Genomic DNA, 14748 nt, shown 5'->3' on the forward strand with positions numbered 1-14748 from the left:
GCTTTGTACCTACCAGACACACTGGTGATAATGGCGAGACGCACCATTGACCTTATTGATCTGCTCAATAAAACAGCCCGTCCAGCCCTTATTTTAAGGCTTGATGCTCAAAAAGACTTTGACCGGCTCAGCTTGCCTTTTATGTTTCCACCCTCTCTAAATATGGATTTGACGGCCCCTTTATAGCTGCACTGCAAGCTTTGTACTCCCGGCCATCCTCCCAGGTACAGTTTTCCTCTTTTTTGTCACCATCATTCCCTTGGAGTAATGGTACAAGACAGGTATGCGCCTTATCTCCCTTGCTCTTTATCCTGTGTTTGGAACCCCGGGCTGAAGCTATTCGATCCCATCCTGACATCTGTGGGGTTTCATTGCGACAGAGGGAGTATAAACTTTCCTTGTTTGCAGATGACATGCCTCCCAAACCTGCATGACTTGTTGCAAAAATGTGTCTCACTCTCCATATATAAGACCAGTACAAGCAAATCAGAAGCTTTACCCCTTCACATTCCTCCCTCTACCCTTGTCACACTACAACAGAACTTCTCCACTTCGCGCTCCTAAATATTTAGGGATAAATCTAACTTTCTCATACTCCACCCTTTACCAGGCAAATTTCCCTCCGCTCTTTCGAGACACTGGCCGTCTTTTACACCAATGGGATGCATATCCTCTTTCCCTCGAGGTTGGATCAATGTCCTTAGGATGTCTATATTGCTGAAGCTCTTATATTTGTTTGAAACATTGTCAATCTCCATTCCAATGTCACAGCTGAAAGCTACACAAAGATTATTTCTTAATTTTTATGTGGCATAATAAAGCTCACGAGTAGCTAGCTCAGTAGTACTAGCTCCTCGCTCTCAGGGTGGTATGGGAGCTCCATATCTCATCAAATACTACTATGCCACTCATCTCAAGGCAATTGTTACATGGTCCACCAGAATACTATCCAGTAGGTGGTCTGAGATAGAGATGAGTGTTACTTGCCCGATCAATCCCTGTTCCATGATATGGTCAGCCCTGGATACATCGTTGGTCCAATTATGAGGCCTATGTTTACATTAGATGCTGTTTGCGCTCTCTATATGGAAGAAATGCTCCCAAAAGTTCTCTCTCTCTTCTCCTTGTCCATCCTTATTGAACATGCTTTTCAACCCCGATATGCCTGATAGTTTTTCTTATACCCAAATGTATCCCTGGACTCAGGCTGGAATCTTCCAGATATGAAATATGGTATACCCACTCACTCATAAACTCCTATCCCTTACAAAAATTAAACATAAGCATCAGATTTCTAAACAACTATTCTTACCTCCAGTTCAAACATTATTTCTTCTCCAAATCACAATCCCTGACCTTTGATAAACCCACTCCTTTTGAATTTTTATGTGACTCACCTTATCTCGGATATCTATACATTTTTTCATGATGCCCTCCCACTAACTTACACACACCATCTCTATATGCAGAGGTGGTCATAGGTCACACAACAATATATTCCTCTCCCAAATGGGCAGAAGATCTGGGAAGCTACAGTATCTCAAAAAATTTAAGTGTGCCCCACACATTTTTCTAAATATTTTATTAAATCTTTTCATGTGACAACACTGAAGAAATTACACTTTGCTACAATGTAAAGTAGTGAGTGTATAGCTTGTATGACAGTGTAAATTTGCTGTCCCCTTAAAATAACTCAACAAAAGTGAGTACACCCCTAAGTGAAAATGTCCAAATTGGGCCCAATTAGCCAACTTCCCTCCCTGGTATCATGTGACCTCCTTATTGTTAGCCCTTGTACACACGGTCGGAGATTCCGACAACCAAATCCGTTGGATTGTGTCCGTTGGATTTTGTCCGACGGATCTTGTCCGAAACTGTTGCATACACACGGTTGGACGAAGTTGTTGGAAAATCCGATCGCTCAGAACGCAATGACGTTATTTCATTACAACAGGACTACGTTCAGGCTAGTAGCCAATAGCTTTGATGTAGGAATTTGATCTGAGCATGCGTGGCACTTTGTCCGATCGGAATTCTCTACACATGATCGGAGTATGTCCGATCGGAGCATTTTGTCGGAAAATATTTCCAGCAAGTTGGAAAATTTGATCCGTCAGATATTCTGACGGAAACAGTCCGATGCAGACCACACACAGTCGGAATATCCGACAAAACGCTCCGATCGGACACATTCTGTCGGAATCTCCGATCGCGTGTACAAGGGCTTACAAGGTGTGAATGGGGAGCAGGTGTGTTAAATTTGGTGTTATAGGTCTCACCCTCTCATACTGGTCACTGGAAGTTCAATATGGCACCTCATGGCGAAGAACTCTCTGATGATCTAAAAAAAATAATTTATGCTCTACATAAAAATGGCCTAAGCTATAAGAAGATTGCCAAGACTCTGAAGCTGAGCGACAGTCTCTTTCGAATAATTTTCTAACCATGTATGGTCAGCTTTACTATACCTGCATGGCTTTCTATGAAAAAAAAAGTGGAATCTACCTCCTTGCAGGCCTCATAATCTATAGATAAAGAGTTAGTTATGCACAGTATCACACTGTAAAGGCTAGAAACTGCCCGCCTAGGCATCAGTCGCATCCTTTACAGTAGTGTATAGGACTAATCTGAAGTCTGCGTAGTGCATGCAGCCTTGCTCGGAACAGTCTGTGTGGGGGAGTCTTTAACATACAATGGCTGCCTGTGTCTGAAGATACATGCTCCAGGGATGTGATCCTTACACTTCATTTACTACCTGGTAAATCAGTGACCTGGAATAAGCACAACACGTGCTTGTTCCAGGTCAGAAACTCACTAAGTTACAAAGGATAAAGATGCCGACCTTGAAACTTGCACATTAAAAGTCAGCAGTAGTAGCTCCCTTATTTCTATGATGACTAGGTTACACATGAATGCCAGTAACTCATTCAAGAAAACAAAATGTATTAAGTACATTACTTACAGAGAAAACACTAGGATAATTGTCAATCAAGTCCTCCATTATCTTCACTTCATGTTCTCCTTTCCCCTCTGTTTGGAACAAACTTGGAGCAAATAGAAGTGAAAGATTCTTGGTGCACATCTGGTTTAGATCTGCACATTTCTGGACCCTGGAATATCACAAAAAATAAGTAAATAAAGCAATGCACAGAGATCATCAGAAATACTGTATTAAACCAATTTTTTTTTTTATATCAGATTTTATTTTCCATTTTTTTTTATATCACAACATATACACGAAAACAGAGAGAAAACAAATATATAGAACATTGAAATCACCTCATAAATATTCATAATTCCCTTCCTTCCCCCTACTCCCATATGTCCACATTCTGGGAATCGTACCTCCTAACTCAGTCCCATATCCATGTGGTCAAACCAAAGTTTCCAGATAGTATCAAACCTCTTAGATAAATTCCTCCCAAAAAACATGCCTCTCATAGGAAATGGATCTATTCAGATCAAATATCCAATCAGATATAGTCGGCGGGTGAGGGGAGATCCACCTAATGGCAATTTGTCTCCGTGCCACAAAAAGCGCTCTTACGACAGTAAACCACATTGTTGGTTTAAGCACCAAGATATCAAGATAGCCCAGTAGATACATTAAAAGATCCACTGGGAGATTCAGATCTAAAAATCCCATTAAGTGTACCCACAACCTCTGCTCAATACCTCTGGAGTTTCGAGCATCGTCATAATAATGTATCAACAACCCCGGATTGCCACATCTGGAGCAAGCCAAGTCAGTTGTTAAGCCAATTTTAAACAAAAATTCTGGGGTCATATATGCCCCCTATGCAGTATATAAAATTGTGTTAATCTAAATGAGGGTGAAAGAGATACAAAGGGGAGAGCCTGTAGAATCCTATCCCAGACATGGTCAGAGATAGGACTAATATCACGCTTCCATTTTTCTCTAGATGGATAGTGAAACTTATTAGAAGTACACTGTAATAGAGACGTATATGTAACGGATATTAGGCCTTTAGTTATGCTAGCCTGACCCATTTTTTCCAGGGACCGGGGGAAACAAAACAGGAGAAGAAGAAAATTTGGCATATAAGCCATGTGCCATAAGCTGCAAAAATTGAAAAAAACATCTAGGGTTCAAGGAGGATTCCCTTACCAACTGGTCGAAAGATTTGAGTACCCCCCTCTCATAGAGTTGAGATAGGATAAGAATCCCTGCTCGCTCCCATCGCTGAAAGCCCTGGAGAGTCTTTATTTCAGGTAGCCTTTCATTGCCCCAAATAGGGGTATATTTGGTTAGGGAGGGAACCCCCATTATCCTCTTAACAGATTCCCACACCTTATATATAAGTACTGGGTATATTAGAAAATGCAGAGCACCTGATGACTCCATCCAGGGCTAGCAGTGGCTGGCGTCCCTGAAAACCAAAAGAAACAAAACAAAACGAGGAAGCAGCTAAGGCCGCGTACACACGCGCGGACTGTTCGCCCAACTTTGTCCGTCCAACAGTTTCGGCAAACAGTCCGCTCAAACTTAGCATGGACGGACATGGCCACACACGACGGACGAACAGTTTGCTGAAACCGTGCGCGATGACGTGAACGGCACGTACGACGGGACGAAAAATACGACGTCCTATACACTGCATTATAGCTTTCGGCGTGAAAATCCTTTCTGAGCATGCGCGCAACTTTGTTTGACGAACAAGCCTACACACGAGCGGACTGTTCGCTCAAACAAGGTTTCAGCGGACAGTTTTTCGGAATTTCCGAAAAACCTTGTCCGTCCAACTGTCCGCTGAAACTGTCCGCTGAAAGCCCACACACGAGCGGACTGTCCGCCCAAACACTGTTCAGCGGACAAAGTTGGGCGAACAGTCCGCCCGTGTGTACGCGGCCTTAGGCTTCTGATTCCCACTGTGCTAGATGCTGCAATTGAGCAGCTAGAAAGTAAATCCTCGAGTTTAGGGCCGCTAACCACTCAGGCTCCTATGGATATTGTAGGAGATCTAGTTTGATACGGGGGGTCCTATTTCCCCAAATCAAGATTCTAAATATCCTGTTAATCTTAATAAAGTTCTTCAGAAAAATCAAAACGGGAATTATGTAAAAAATATAAACATTACGGCATCCAAACCATCTAAATTAAATTTATGTGGCCTATTACTGAGAGGGGAAGTTTAGACCAAATCCTACTTTGCATTTGAAGTCTTGTCAATAATGGGGCAATATTGTCCGCTATACAGTATATGACAAGGGGTATGCGGTCATAGTAACTCCCAGATATTTGAAAGAGGAAACAATTACAAGTTGTGGGCATATTGATGGCAAATCTTTCAGGAGTGAGTCCAACTGCAGAAGCACAGACTTCTCCCAGTTAATAGCAAGCTCTGAGAACCTAGCAAACTCATCCATGTAGCTCAAAGCCGCTGGCACAGAGGACCAAGTATTTGATAAAAATAGAATAATATAGTCAGCATATAATGTTACCTTTTCTTCCATATTTCCTCTTACCAAGTCCATTATGACTGAAGCCACCCGGAGAAGGGATGTCAATGGTTCAATGGCAATGGCAAAAAGGAGGGGTGACAAAGGGCACCCCTACCTTGTGCCACAAAATAACCTAAAGGAGGAGGATTGCACACCATTAACCCTAATCAAATCCTTAGGGCTAGAGTATATCAATTGAACCCATTAACAGAATATACCCCCCACAGATATCACATCATAGATGTCAAATGCCTTGATGGCATCCAGTGCCAAGAAGGCCCGATCCGCATAATTGACCGTCGAAATCTGCATATTAGGATAAGCTCGCTCAAAGAAAAGGATTTTACAGGTAAGCTGTTTTAAAAATCCTATTTTCTTTTCTTACATCAGGGGACACAGAGCCATACTAATTACTATGTTGGATGTCCCATAGCAATGGCAACTGAAGGGGGGAGACAGAATCAAGGAAACAGGAGGCCAGAGGACTCATACTGCAGCCTGCAGTGTATGCTGTGCCCAAAGGCAATATCCTCATAATCTTTGATATCGATTTGATCAAATCGGATAGACATCTGCACCGAAGACCAAGTTGCGGTGTTACAGATCTGAGCTATAGAGGCCTGATGATGCACCACCCAAGAGGCACTAATCGCCCTGGATGAGTGTGCTCTTAATATGAGAAGGAAGAATGTTCTTCTTTAAGCTGAAGCTTGATCCATCCCTTGATAAACTCATTTGTAAAATAGTGGATCTTGATGCTGCCTATCCATATCTTGGACCCTCTGGCAGTACAAACAAAACCTGTGTTTTGCGAACCTGAGTAGTCACCTTTAAATAGATTCTGATTGCTCTTACTACATCAAGAGACTGTAGTGCTGTCTCTTCCACAGATTAAGGCTTCTGGGGAGAAAGAAGGAAGAATAATATCTTGGTTTAAATGAAAACCTGTTACCACTTTTGGTAAGAATTCAGGATGAGGACATAAAACCACCTCATCCTTATGCATGATGAAATATGGCTCTTACAAGACAGAGCCGTTAGTTCCAATACTCCTCTAGCAGAAGAAATGGCAAGCAAAAAAGAATATCTTTCTTGTCAAAGAACCAAAAGAATTTCTCGTAAGGTTCAAACAGCTGATTTAACAAAGCCGACAAGACCAATTTTAAATCCTAAGGACTTAGAGGTGTCTTGATAGGGGGAATAAACCATGTCACCCCCTGAATAAGCTACACACCAAGAGTGGGAAGAAAGAGGCCGTAGGAAAAAATATTGACCCGGCCTGGATCTGGCTCTTGATAAAAGTCAAGGCCAGCTTCAGTTCAGATCCCATACGCAGGAATCCTGCCTATTGACATACTTCCTGGGGTGCCAACCCCTGGATCCATACCAAGAAACCTATGCCTTCCAGATTCTATAGTAAGCGAATCTGGAAGCCGGCTTCCTGGGCTTAGTCAAAAGTAGACAATACTGAAGGAGATCACCCACGATCTTTTATAGAGTGGGATTCAACAGTCAAACCTGTTAAACTCCTTTTTTCATAAATTGGCTTTACTAGCAAAAAGTACTGGATCCCAGGGCCCAGCTTTTAAAGCATTCGCAAGCAAAACCTCATGTCTTCGGATGACAAGGCCCGGGTACCATTCATTTAGTCCATTGCGGAGACATCAGAACGGACCTGGTCAGGATGGCTGGCTCTCAAAGGATTACTACTCATGGAGCTCGGTACACACATCCTTGCACGTGCCCAACACATTAGACACTGGCGAAAAAACTGAGGACTCCCACTAATGGGAGGGGTTATATGGGGGATGTTCACGCCTTAAGGGGCGTGCCAGTGTCCAGCACCTGATACGCCAATATAACCCACATAGTTATTACTATGGCTCTGTATCCCCTGATGTAAGAAAATAAATATCATTTCCATACCTCTATACAGTACAGAAAGGGTGCAAAAATGCAACGGCCCTGTCTATAGCCCCCTGTGATGTTTGTTGCCCCCAAACACAGCAAGCATAGTTGCCAACATTTCCCCAAAAAATTTAGAGGACTGGGTGACAGCAAAAGACTGGACAACAGCAGAGGAATGGGTGACAGTAGGGCAGCGGACTGGTCAACAGCAGAGGATTGGAAAAAAGCAGGGCAAAGGATTGGGCGACAGCAGAGGACTGGGTGACAGCAGGGCAGAGGACTGGGTAACAGCAGAGGACTGGGCAACAGCAGATGACTGGGTGATAAAAGGGCAGAGGACTGGGTGACAGCAGGGCAGAGAAGTGGGTGATAGCAGAGGACTGAGTGACAGCAAGGCAGAGGACTGGGTGACAGCAGGGCAGAGGACTGGGTGACAGCAGAGGACTAAGGGACAGCAGGGCATAGGACTGGGTGACAGAAGGGCAGAGGACTGGGTGACAGCAGGGCAGAGAACTGGGTGACAGCAGGGCAGAGGACTGGGTGACAGCAGGACAGAGGACTGGGTGACAGCAAGGCAGAGGACTGGGTGACAGCAATGCAGAGAACTGGGTGACAGGAGGGCAGAGGACTGGGTGACAGGAGGGCAGAGGATTGGGTGACAGCAGGGCAGAGGACTGGGTAAAAGCGGAGGACTGGGTGACAGCAGGGCAGAGGACTGAGCAACAGCAGAGGACTGGGTGATAGCAAGGCAGAGGACTGGGTGAACGCACGGCAGAGGACTGGGTGAACGCAGGGCAGAGGACTGGGTGAACACAGGGCAGAGGACTGGGTGAACGCAGGGCAGAGGAAAGGGTGAATGCAGGGGAGAGGAAAGGGTGAATGCAGGGGAGAGGAAAGGGTGAACGCAGGGGAGAGGACTGTGAGAAATTGGGTTGAAAACTGCTCTTCCCAATTCCCAAAAGTGCTACATGAAAAACCAGATACCATCATTGTCAGCAAACAGCACTTTTTTACTTCTATCTAAAAGTCTCGAGATAGAAGGAAAAAAGCTAACAAAGATCAAGATGGTTTCTGTTTTTTCGCGGAGTACTGTCCTGACTGTCCTGAGAAATTGGCAGAGCATTTTTCAACTTAATTTCTCACATTCCAGTGCAGTGGCTGCATATAAAGAGACTTTTTTTTTTTTTTTACCTCCATGCCGCTCTCTGCCCAGAAGGACCGCACGATCATCCCTAAGACCGCCCCCCCCCCACCCCCCAGTGACAGGCAGGAACATCTCATGGCTAGACACGCCCCCTCATAAGTACCAACAAGTGACAATGAAGGAGGTGGGCCAGCTCCTCAGCATCAATCAGAGCCTTAAAACGCTGAGCGGCTCTGCAACTGGGGGAGACAGAGGAAGGATCTGTCAGTGTAACCCATGTCTCTGCACGATCCCCCGTAGCACACATTCCCTCTCCATTTGCAGACCTCCGGTAAACTCCTGCAGACCGGCCAAGGCTGCTCCCTAGGCGGCTGCCTAGTTTGCCTACTGGTAGCGCCCACCCTGCAAAAAATAACCAGGGACATCTAAACATGGAATAATGAACACCATCCAAAATGTTCCCTTGCAGCAGAGTTAGCTGACCATTATGTATGAATATTATTTAATAGAAGTATAGCCAAAGTTAGTTTGGTTATACTCCTCCTGGGGATCATGGCAGTACAGTTCGTTCTACACTTCTGTGACCCATTTTCAGCCTCCAGCAGGCTAAGCTTACCCCTTGTACTGTGCACTCCTGCCCCCCTGTACTGTGTCCTGTTGACCCCCCTGTACTTTGCCTTGCTTGAAAGTACTAATAAATAAATGTTTCTATATGGAGTGGTAAGAGGGGTACCCCAAGGCTCTGTCTTGGAACCAATTCTGTTTAATTTATTCATAAATTATATAGAGGTCGGTATAAATAGCTCAATCTAAGTTTTTGTGGTCAACACAAAAATAAGCAGGGCAATAACTTCACATAAACATTTTACAGAAAGACCTGAATAAAATAATCGGGTGGTCAACTACATGGCAAATGAGCTTTATTGTGGAGAAATGTAAAGTAATGCACTTGGGGGCTAAAAGCCTAAACACAAACTACTCACTAGGGAGAGAACCTCTGGGGGAATCAAGGATGGAGAAAGATATGGGGGTCCTAGTAGAATACTTGACATTGCAGCTTCACATTGAGCAATAGCATGCAATGTCAAGCTGCAGCTACCAAAGTGGCCAGAATTTTAGCGTGCATAAAAAAGGGGATATACTCCAGAGATAAAACTATAATCCTGACACTTTATAAAACTCTGGTTAGGCCAAATCTGGAGTATTAGATCCAGTTCTGGTCGCCAGACCTCAGAAGGGATATGCTGAAGAGTCCAGAAAAGGGCAACAAAATTAATAAGGGGACTGGAGGACCTTAATTACGAGGAATGACTACAAATACTACATTTATTCTTGCTGGAGAAGAGATGCTTGAGAGGAGATAGAATAGCGATTTACAAATATCTCAATGGCAATCCCAGCATAGGAAAAAACTATTCAGTCTCAGGGCGTGTAAGAAAACATGGGGCCACAGAGTGAGATTGGAGGAGAAGCAGTTTAACCCTAAGTTTCATAGGGTTTTTTTTTTACTGTCAGGGCGATAAGGATGTGGAAATCTCTTTCACAATTGGTGGTGTCAGTGGGGAATATTGATATTTTTAAAAGACGTTTGGGCGTACATTTTAAAGAGCACAGCACACAGGGATATGGGAAATGATAATCGACACTGACAGACGTACATCTACACAGGTTGAACTGGATGGACTATAGTCTTTGTTCAACCTTACCTACTATGTAACTTTGTAACTATTTATACCTTAATTCTTGCGAGTATGGGCATAAATTGCTGGTAGGGCCTTTACTTTGCCAAAAGGCCCATAAATCTATTAAAATTGCCTCAATGCTAACTAATATAAAAGAATGTAAGCTAAAGTAGAAACATGCACAATAACTGAGGCTACCGTGATTCTCCATACTGAAGAAAACTACTTTTGTGAGAATACTGTCATTTGCAATTTTATGACAACTAAGCATTCGATCGCAAAAACATCTGAACCAAAACCATAGAAACCATACAACATTCCTACCATATAAATATAAAAAAATACATTATTGGTGGTAGGTTGCCTTGAATCCAACTGTTAAACTGTTTTCTGTGAAAGAATAGGGCCAGAAGAGCCAGATTCCAGCTTTTATTTTTCATTGTACAGGTAAAAAAGGGAAGACCTGGGTTACTATTAGCAATATAGACACTACACTTTGTAAATGTGAAATCCACTGGCTGAGAATCAGTGTTATAGGCAAATGAACGGTCAGTGATTAGTGGGCAGAAAACCACTAATAGTGGATCCAGCAGTTCTCTCAGCCAGCATGCATTTTTGATAAGTGCCATTGTTGAGAGAACTAGTATAGATACAGTATTTGACCTTTCACTAGTTTACTCTAATAACTAAGCAAAGTGCGCAGCAGACATGTCCCTTCTCCTGCAGAAATGGCACGCTCCATTGGCACAGACTGGCTCTCAATGGTGATCTCAGGTCACCAATATAAGAATCCCCACCCATGTGATGTCACTATCCAAATAAATAAATACTTTGTTTCCTTATCTTTCCAGACACTTTACCAATTAACAGAAGAAGTTGTATAGACTGTGCATAGACTGGCCAGTTTAAGCAAACATCTTTGGAGTAATCCTTCATGAATTCTGACTTGCACAAACCAGTTTGTTGTCAAGTCACACCTTTTTACAAACCCTGATTCCATCAGTTTGATTCCTAAATTCTAAACATTGGAAAACCACAACAGAATTAATTGGTTATAAATATTACTGTAAACGAATATAACATTATAAATATATTAACAGTTATGGCAAATGTAGAGGTATTACCGGTAGAGGTGACCAATCAGTGCGGCCAGTGTAGCTCGGTTTACTTTAGGAAGGTGGTTAATAAGCTCCATGTAATTTTCTAGCCTCTTGGACTTTTCTTGATGTTCTTAAAAAAATCAAATAAATGCTTACTATTTAAACAGGAAGATAAAATGTAAGCAGACACATAATGAAAATACTCATTAAAGAAAACAGGATTTATATATTTATTATAAAATGCTTTCCTTGGAGCCCATTGGAGACCACAGTCTTTGACTTTCTAGCTATACTGGCATCTACAGGATGATTGGATACTGGCAAACAAAACTGTACTGTAGGACAGCCCAGGAAAACCCCTCCTACTACCACCATGCCTCTGTTTTTTAAGAAAATAGTGTTGACAGCATGATCAGAAACCTAGAGGGGTGGGACCTGTGTTCCTTCATGGACTCCAAGAAAAGGATTTTATAATGAGTACAAACATTGGGGGTTATTTATGAAAGGCAAATTCACTTTGCACTGCAAGTGCACTTGGAAGTGCAGTCACTCTAAATCTAAGGGTTAGATCTGAAATGAGTGGAAGCTCTGCTGATTTTATCATCAAATCATGTGCAAGCTAAAATGCTGTTTTTTTATTTTCCTTGCATGTCCCCCTTAGATCTACAGCGACTTGCAGTGCAAAGTAGCTTTGCCTTTAGTAAATAACCTCCATTGTTTTTTTCCTCATCCATTGAGGGACACAGGAGGTCTAACTCTCAGGACGTGCAAAAGTAGTTCAGCTGAGGAGTCGGCATATAGCAAAAGGCCACTAACAGGCCCAAGAAAGAGACAACATAAAATCTTTGTACAGCCTGCAGCTCAAAGAGTGGCTTGAAGGATGTTATGCCTAAAGGTGGCATCAGATGAGACTGAAAGGTCCTCTACCTGGTATAACCTAGAGAACGTGTAAGCAGAGTACCGGGTGCAAGCCTTGCAAATGATGATAATGATCTGCCTGAGCCACCAAAAGGTAGTGAAACAAGAAGCTAATGCATCCTTACAAGGTCCATCCGGGATGATAAAAAAATAATTAGTCTTTTTGAAAGAAGCAGTGACTGAGAGACAGGCTCTCACAACCAAATCTAGACAATGGAGGGAAATTTCTTTTTAAATGCACAGAAGCCAAACAGAGGGATGAAAGAACAATGTCCTGGTTAAAGCAGGACATTGACAGAAACTACCTTAGGCAAGGAGGAAGTCCTGGGCCTCATCATCACCCTTATACACAACTAGAAAGGGTTTCTTCAGGATAAGGCCAACATTTCAGACTCTTACTTCGTAGAACTGATGGCTACAAGAAACATGAACTTGTGGGTAAAAGTAGAGAGAAATGTCTAATGGGTTTTAATGAGAGTTTATGAAATGCAGAGAAAAACTGATTTTGAGCCCCCATATTCACAGCGGGATGGACAGGGAGAGCTACATGGGACCTGTACAAACCTAACCCTTGATAGTGCTGAGATCCAAACACTAGCCCAGAGCCAGCTGCAGGAAGGAAAGTATTTGTCCCACAGAGAAACTACTAGGATGGAAGCCCGATACTCTCTTCAAGTCTAGTATGACTTCCATATCTGATGATCGACTTTGGGAGAAATAGACTTCCTAGTTTTTATGAGGTAAGATTTCCCTGTCTATCAGAAACTGGGTTTCAACAGCCATGCTGTTAAGGTCAAGGACCATTAAGCAAAATGGCAAATCTGTCTTTGAGACAAATGAACCTGACAAACTGTCAGGGGCTATGCAGTGTGTCTACCAGAAGTTTTACCAAGCTGGCATACCACATACACCTGGGTTAGCCGGACCATTAAGGATCACTGGAAGCCCTTTATCTTGAAGCTATAAAGCAAACAAGGAAGAGGTAAAGATCAGGGTTTACTAAGCTTGCATGGACATCAGAGCATTTATTGCTTCTACTAGAGGATTCCTGTATCAGGAGACAAACCTATCCAGTTTGTTGTTGACACTGGAGACCAGGACATCCATATCTGGCATCTCACACCTGTGACACAGGTCCTGGAACCCCTCTGGATGTAAGGATCACTTTCTCGACTCCAGATGCTGCCAACTGAGAAAATCTGCCTGTTAAATGCCTTCGCCTGGAATGTACATAGCAGGCAAGGCTGAAATGCTTTATACTCAGGACAATATCCAGTCTACTTCTCTTGCTGTAGTGAGACTTCTGGTTCCTTCTGATGATTGATGTACATTACTGCTGTAGTGTCGTCTGAATGAATCCAGATCAGATATCCCCCAATAGGATAGTGCAACTCTGCAGAGACAGCAAAACTCAGAAGTTCCAGGATTCTGATTGCGACACAATCAAATTCACTGCGCAGAAAGAGAATACAAAACTCCTCCCAAGCCGAACATACTGGAATTCATTGTGAGGATCCCCTGAAGACAGGAAGCAAGGATTGCCACTGCTTCAGGGCCAGATTTCAGAGCCACTACACCAGAGACAACCTGGTCCTTGGTGACAAAAAATGTTGCATTGTAAAGGTCTGGAGAATAATAAGGGCAAATACAACTGAGGCTACTATTAGACCTAGGACTATCATACAAAAGTGGAGAGTCAAACGACTCCAGAACTGTTTATCCTGTGGCCTCAACTGTGTCCAGGACTAGACCTAGATACTCTAAGGGAAGACTAACCATTTTACCATAGAGGAATTGATTTTCTTTCTTTAAAGAGGAAGTAAACCCTGATGGGTTTACTTCCTCTTTCATTCCCTGCAAAGGTAAAGCATAATGGGCTACTATGCATCGCATAGTAGTCCATTATGTGTCATTTACCTGACACAGGAGCCAGCGAAGTCACCGCTGTCCCCTGTAGTCCGGCGCATCCATCTTCTCGTGGGTCTCGCTGCTCCTCCGCTGTCATTCGGTGAAGCGGCGATGACGTCACTCCCGCGCATGTGCACGGGAGCTGCCAGTCGCGGAATATTGCAGTTGACCGCATGCGCCGTAGACAGCAGTGCCTGTCTTTTGCCAAATATGTTTAGGAGATAGATCAAAGTGTGTTGTAAGGGTTTACAACCACTTTAAGAAAATTGCTTTAATGCCCCATAAACACACTCATTGATGGGGCAATGCCTCCCACAGTGCTATTGTACCCTGCCGATGGGATGGAGGGGAGAGAGTGTGTGGGGAGCCTTCCTGGGCAGCAGAATACAATAATTAGATCCGAGAAGCTGCCCATACATGGATCAAAATTTGGCCAGTCCCTGCTGAACCAGCCGAATTTTCGACCACCAATTTACATTGGGGCTCAGTGTCCATAATTTCCCCCATTAAAGATAGCTAAACAAAATCATTGTTAATGGTTACTTATCTGAGAGGCAGATACTGTTCATTGGTCAAGGGACCCTATCAACCCCTGGAGAAACTCTAGGGTTTCAAAGAACCCTGA

The 14748-nt window shown here is 43.3% G+C and overlaps 1 protein-coding gene across 2 annotated transcripts in view; it reads right to left on the reverse strand.

Annotated features, from left to right (window-relative positions):
* The window catches only part of ARAP3 (ArfGAP with RhoGAP domain, ankyrin repeat and PH domain 3), a 149892-nt gene that overhangs the window by 40866 nt on the left and 94278 nt on the right, over window positions 1-14748 (reverse strand). For both annotated transcript variants that reach the window (XM_077474240.1, XM_077474239.1), the window contains exons 21-22: window positions 11322-11427; window positions 2963-3110 (exon numbers count right to left, since the gene is read on the reverse strand). In XM_077474240.1, coding sequence (XP_077330366.1) covers window positions 2963-3110; window positions 11322-11427 — 254 coding nt within the window. The remainder of the gene's footprint in view (window positions 1-2962; window positions 3111-11321; window positions 11428-14748) is intronic.

This window comes from Lithobates pipiens, unplaced genomic scaffold, assembly GCF_037356315.1.
Source record: "Lithobates pipiens isolate NorthernLeopardFrog02 unplaced genomic scaffold, aLitPip1_a1.2 Scaffold_8, whole genome shotgun sequence".
Lineage (NCBI taxonomy): Eukaryota > Metazoa > Chordata > Amphibia > Anura > Ranidae > Lithobates > Lithobates pipiens.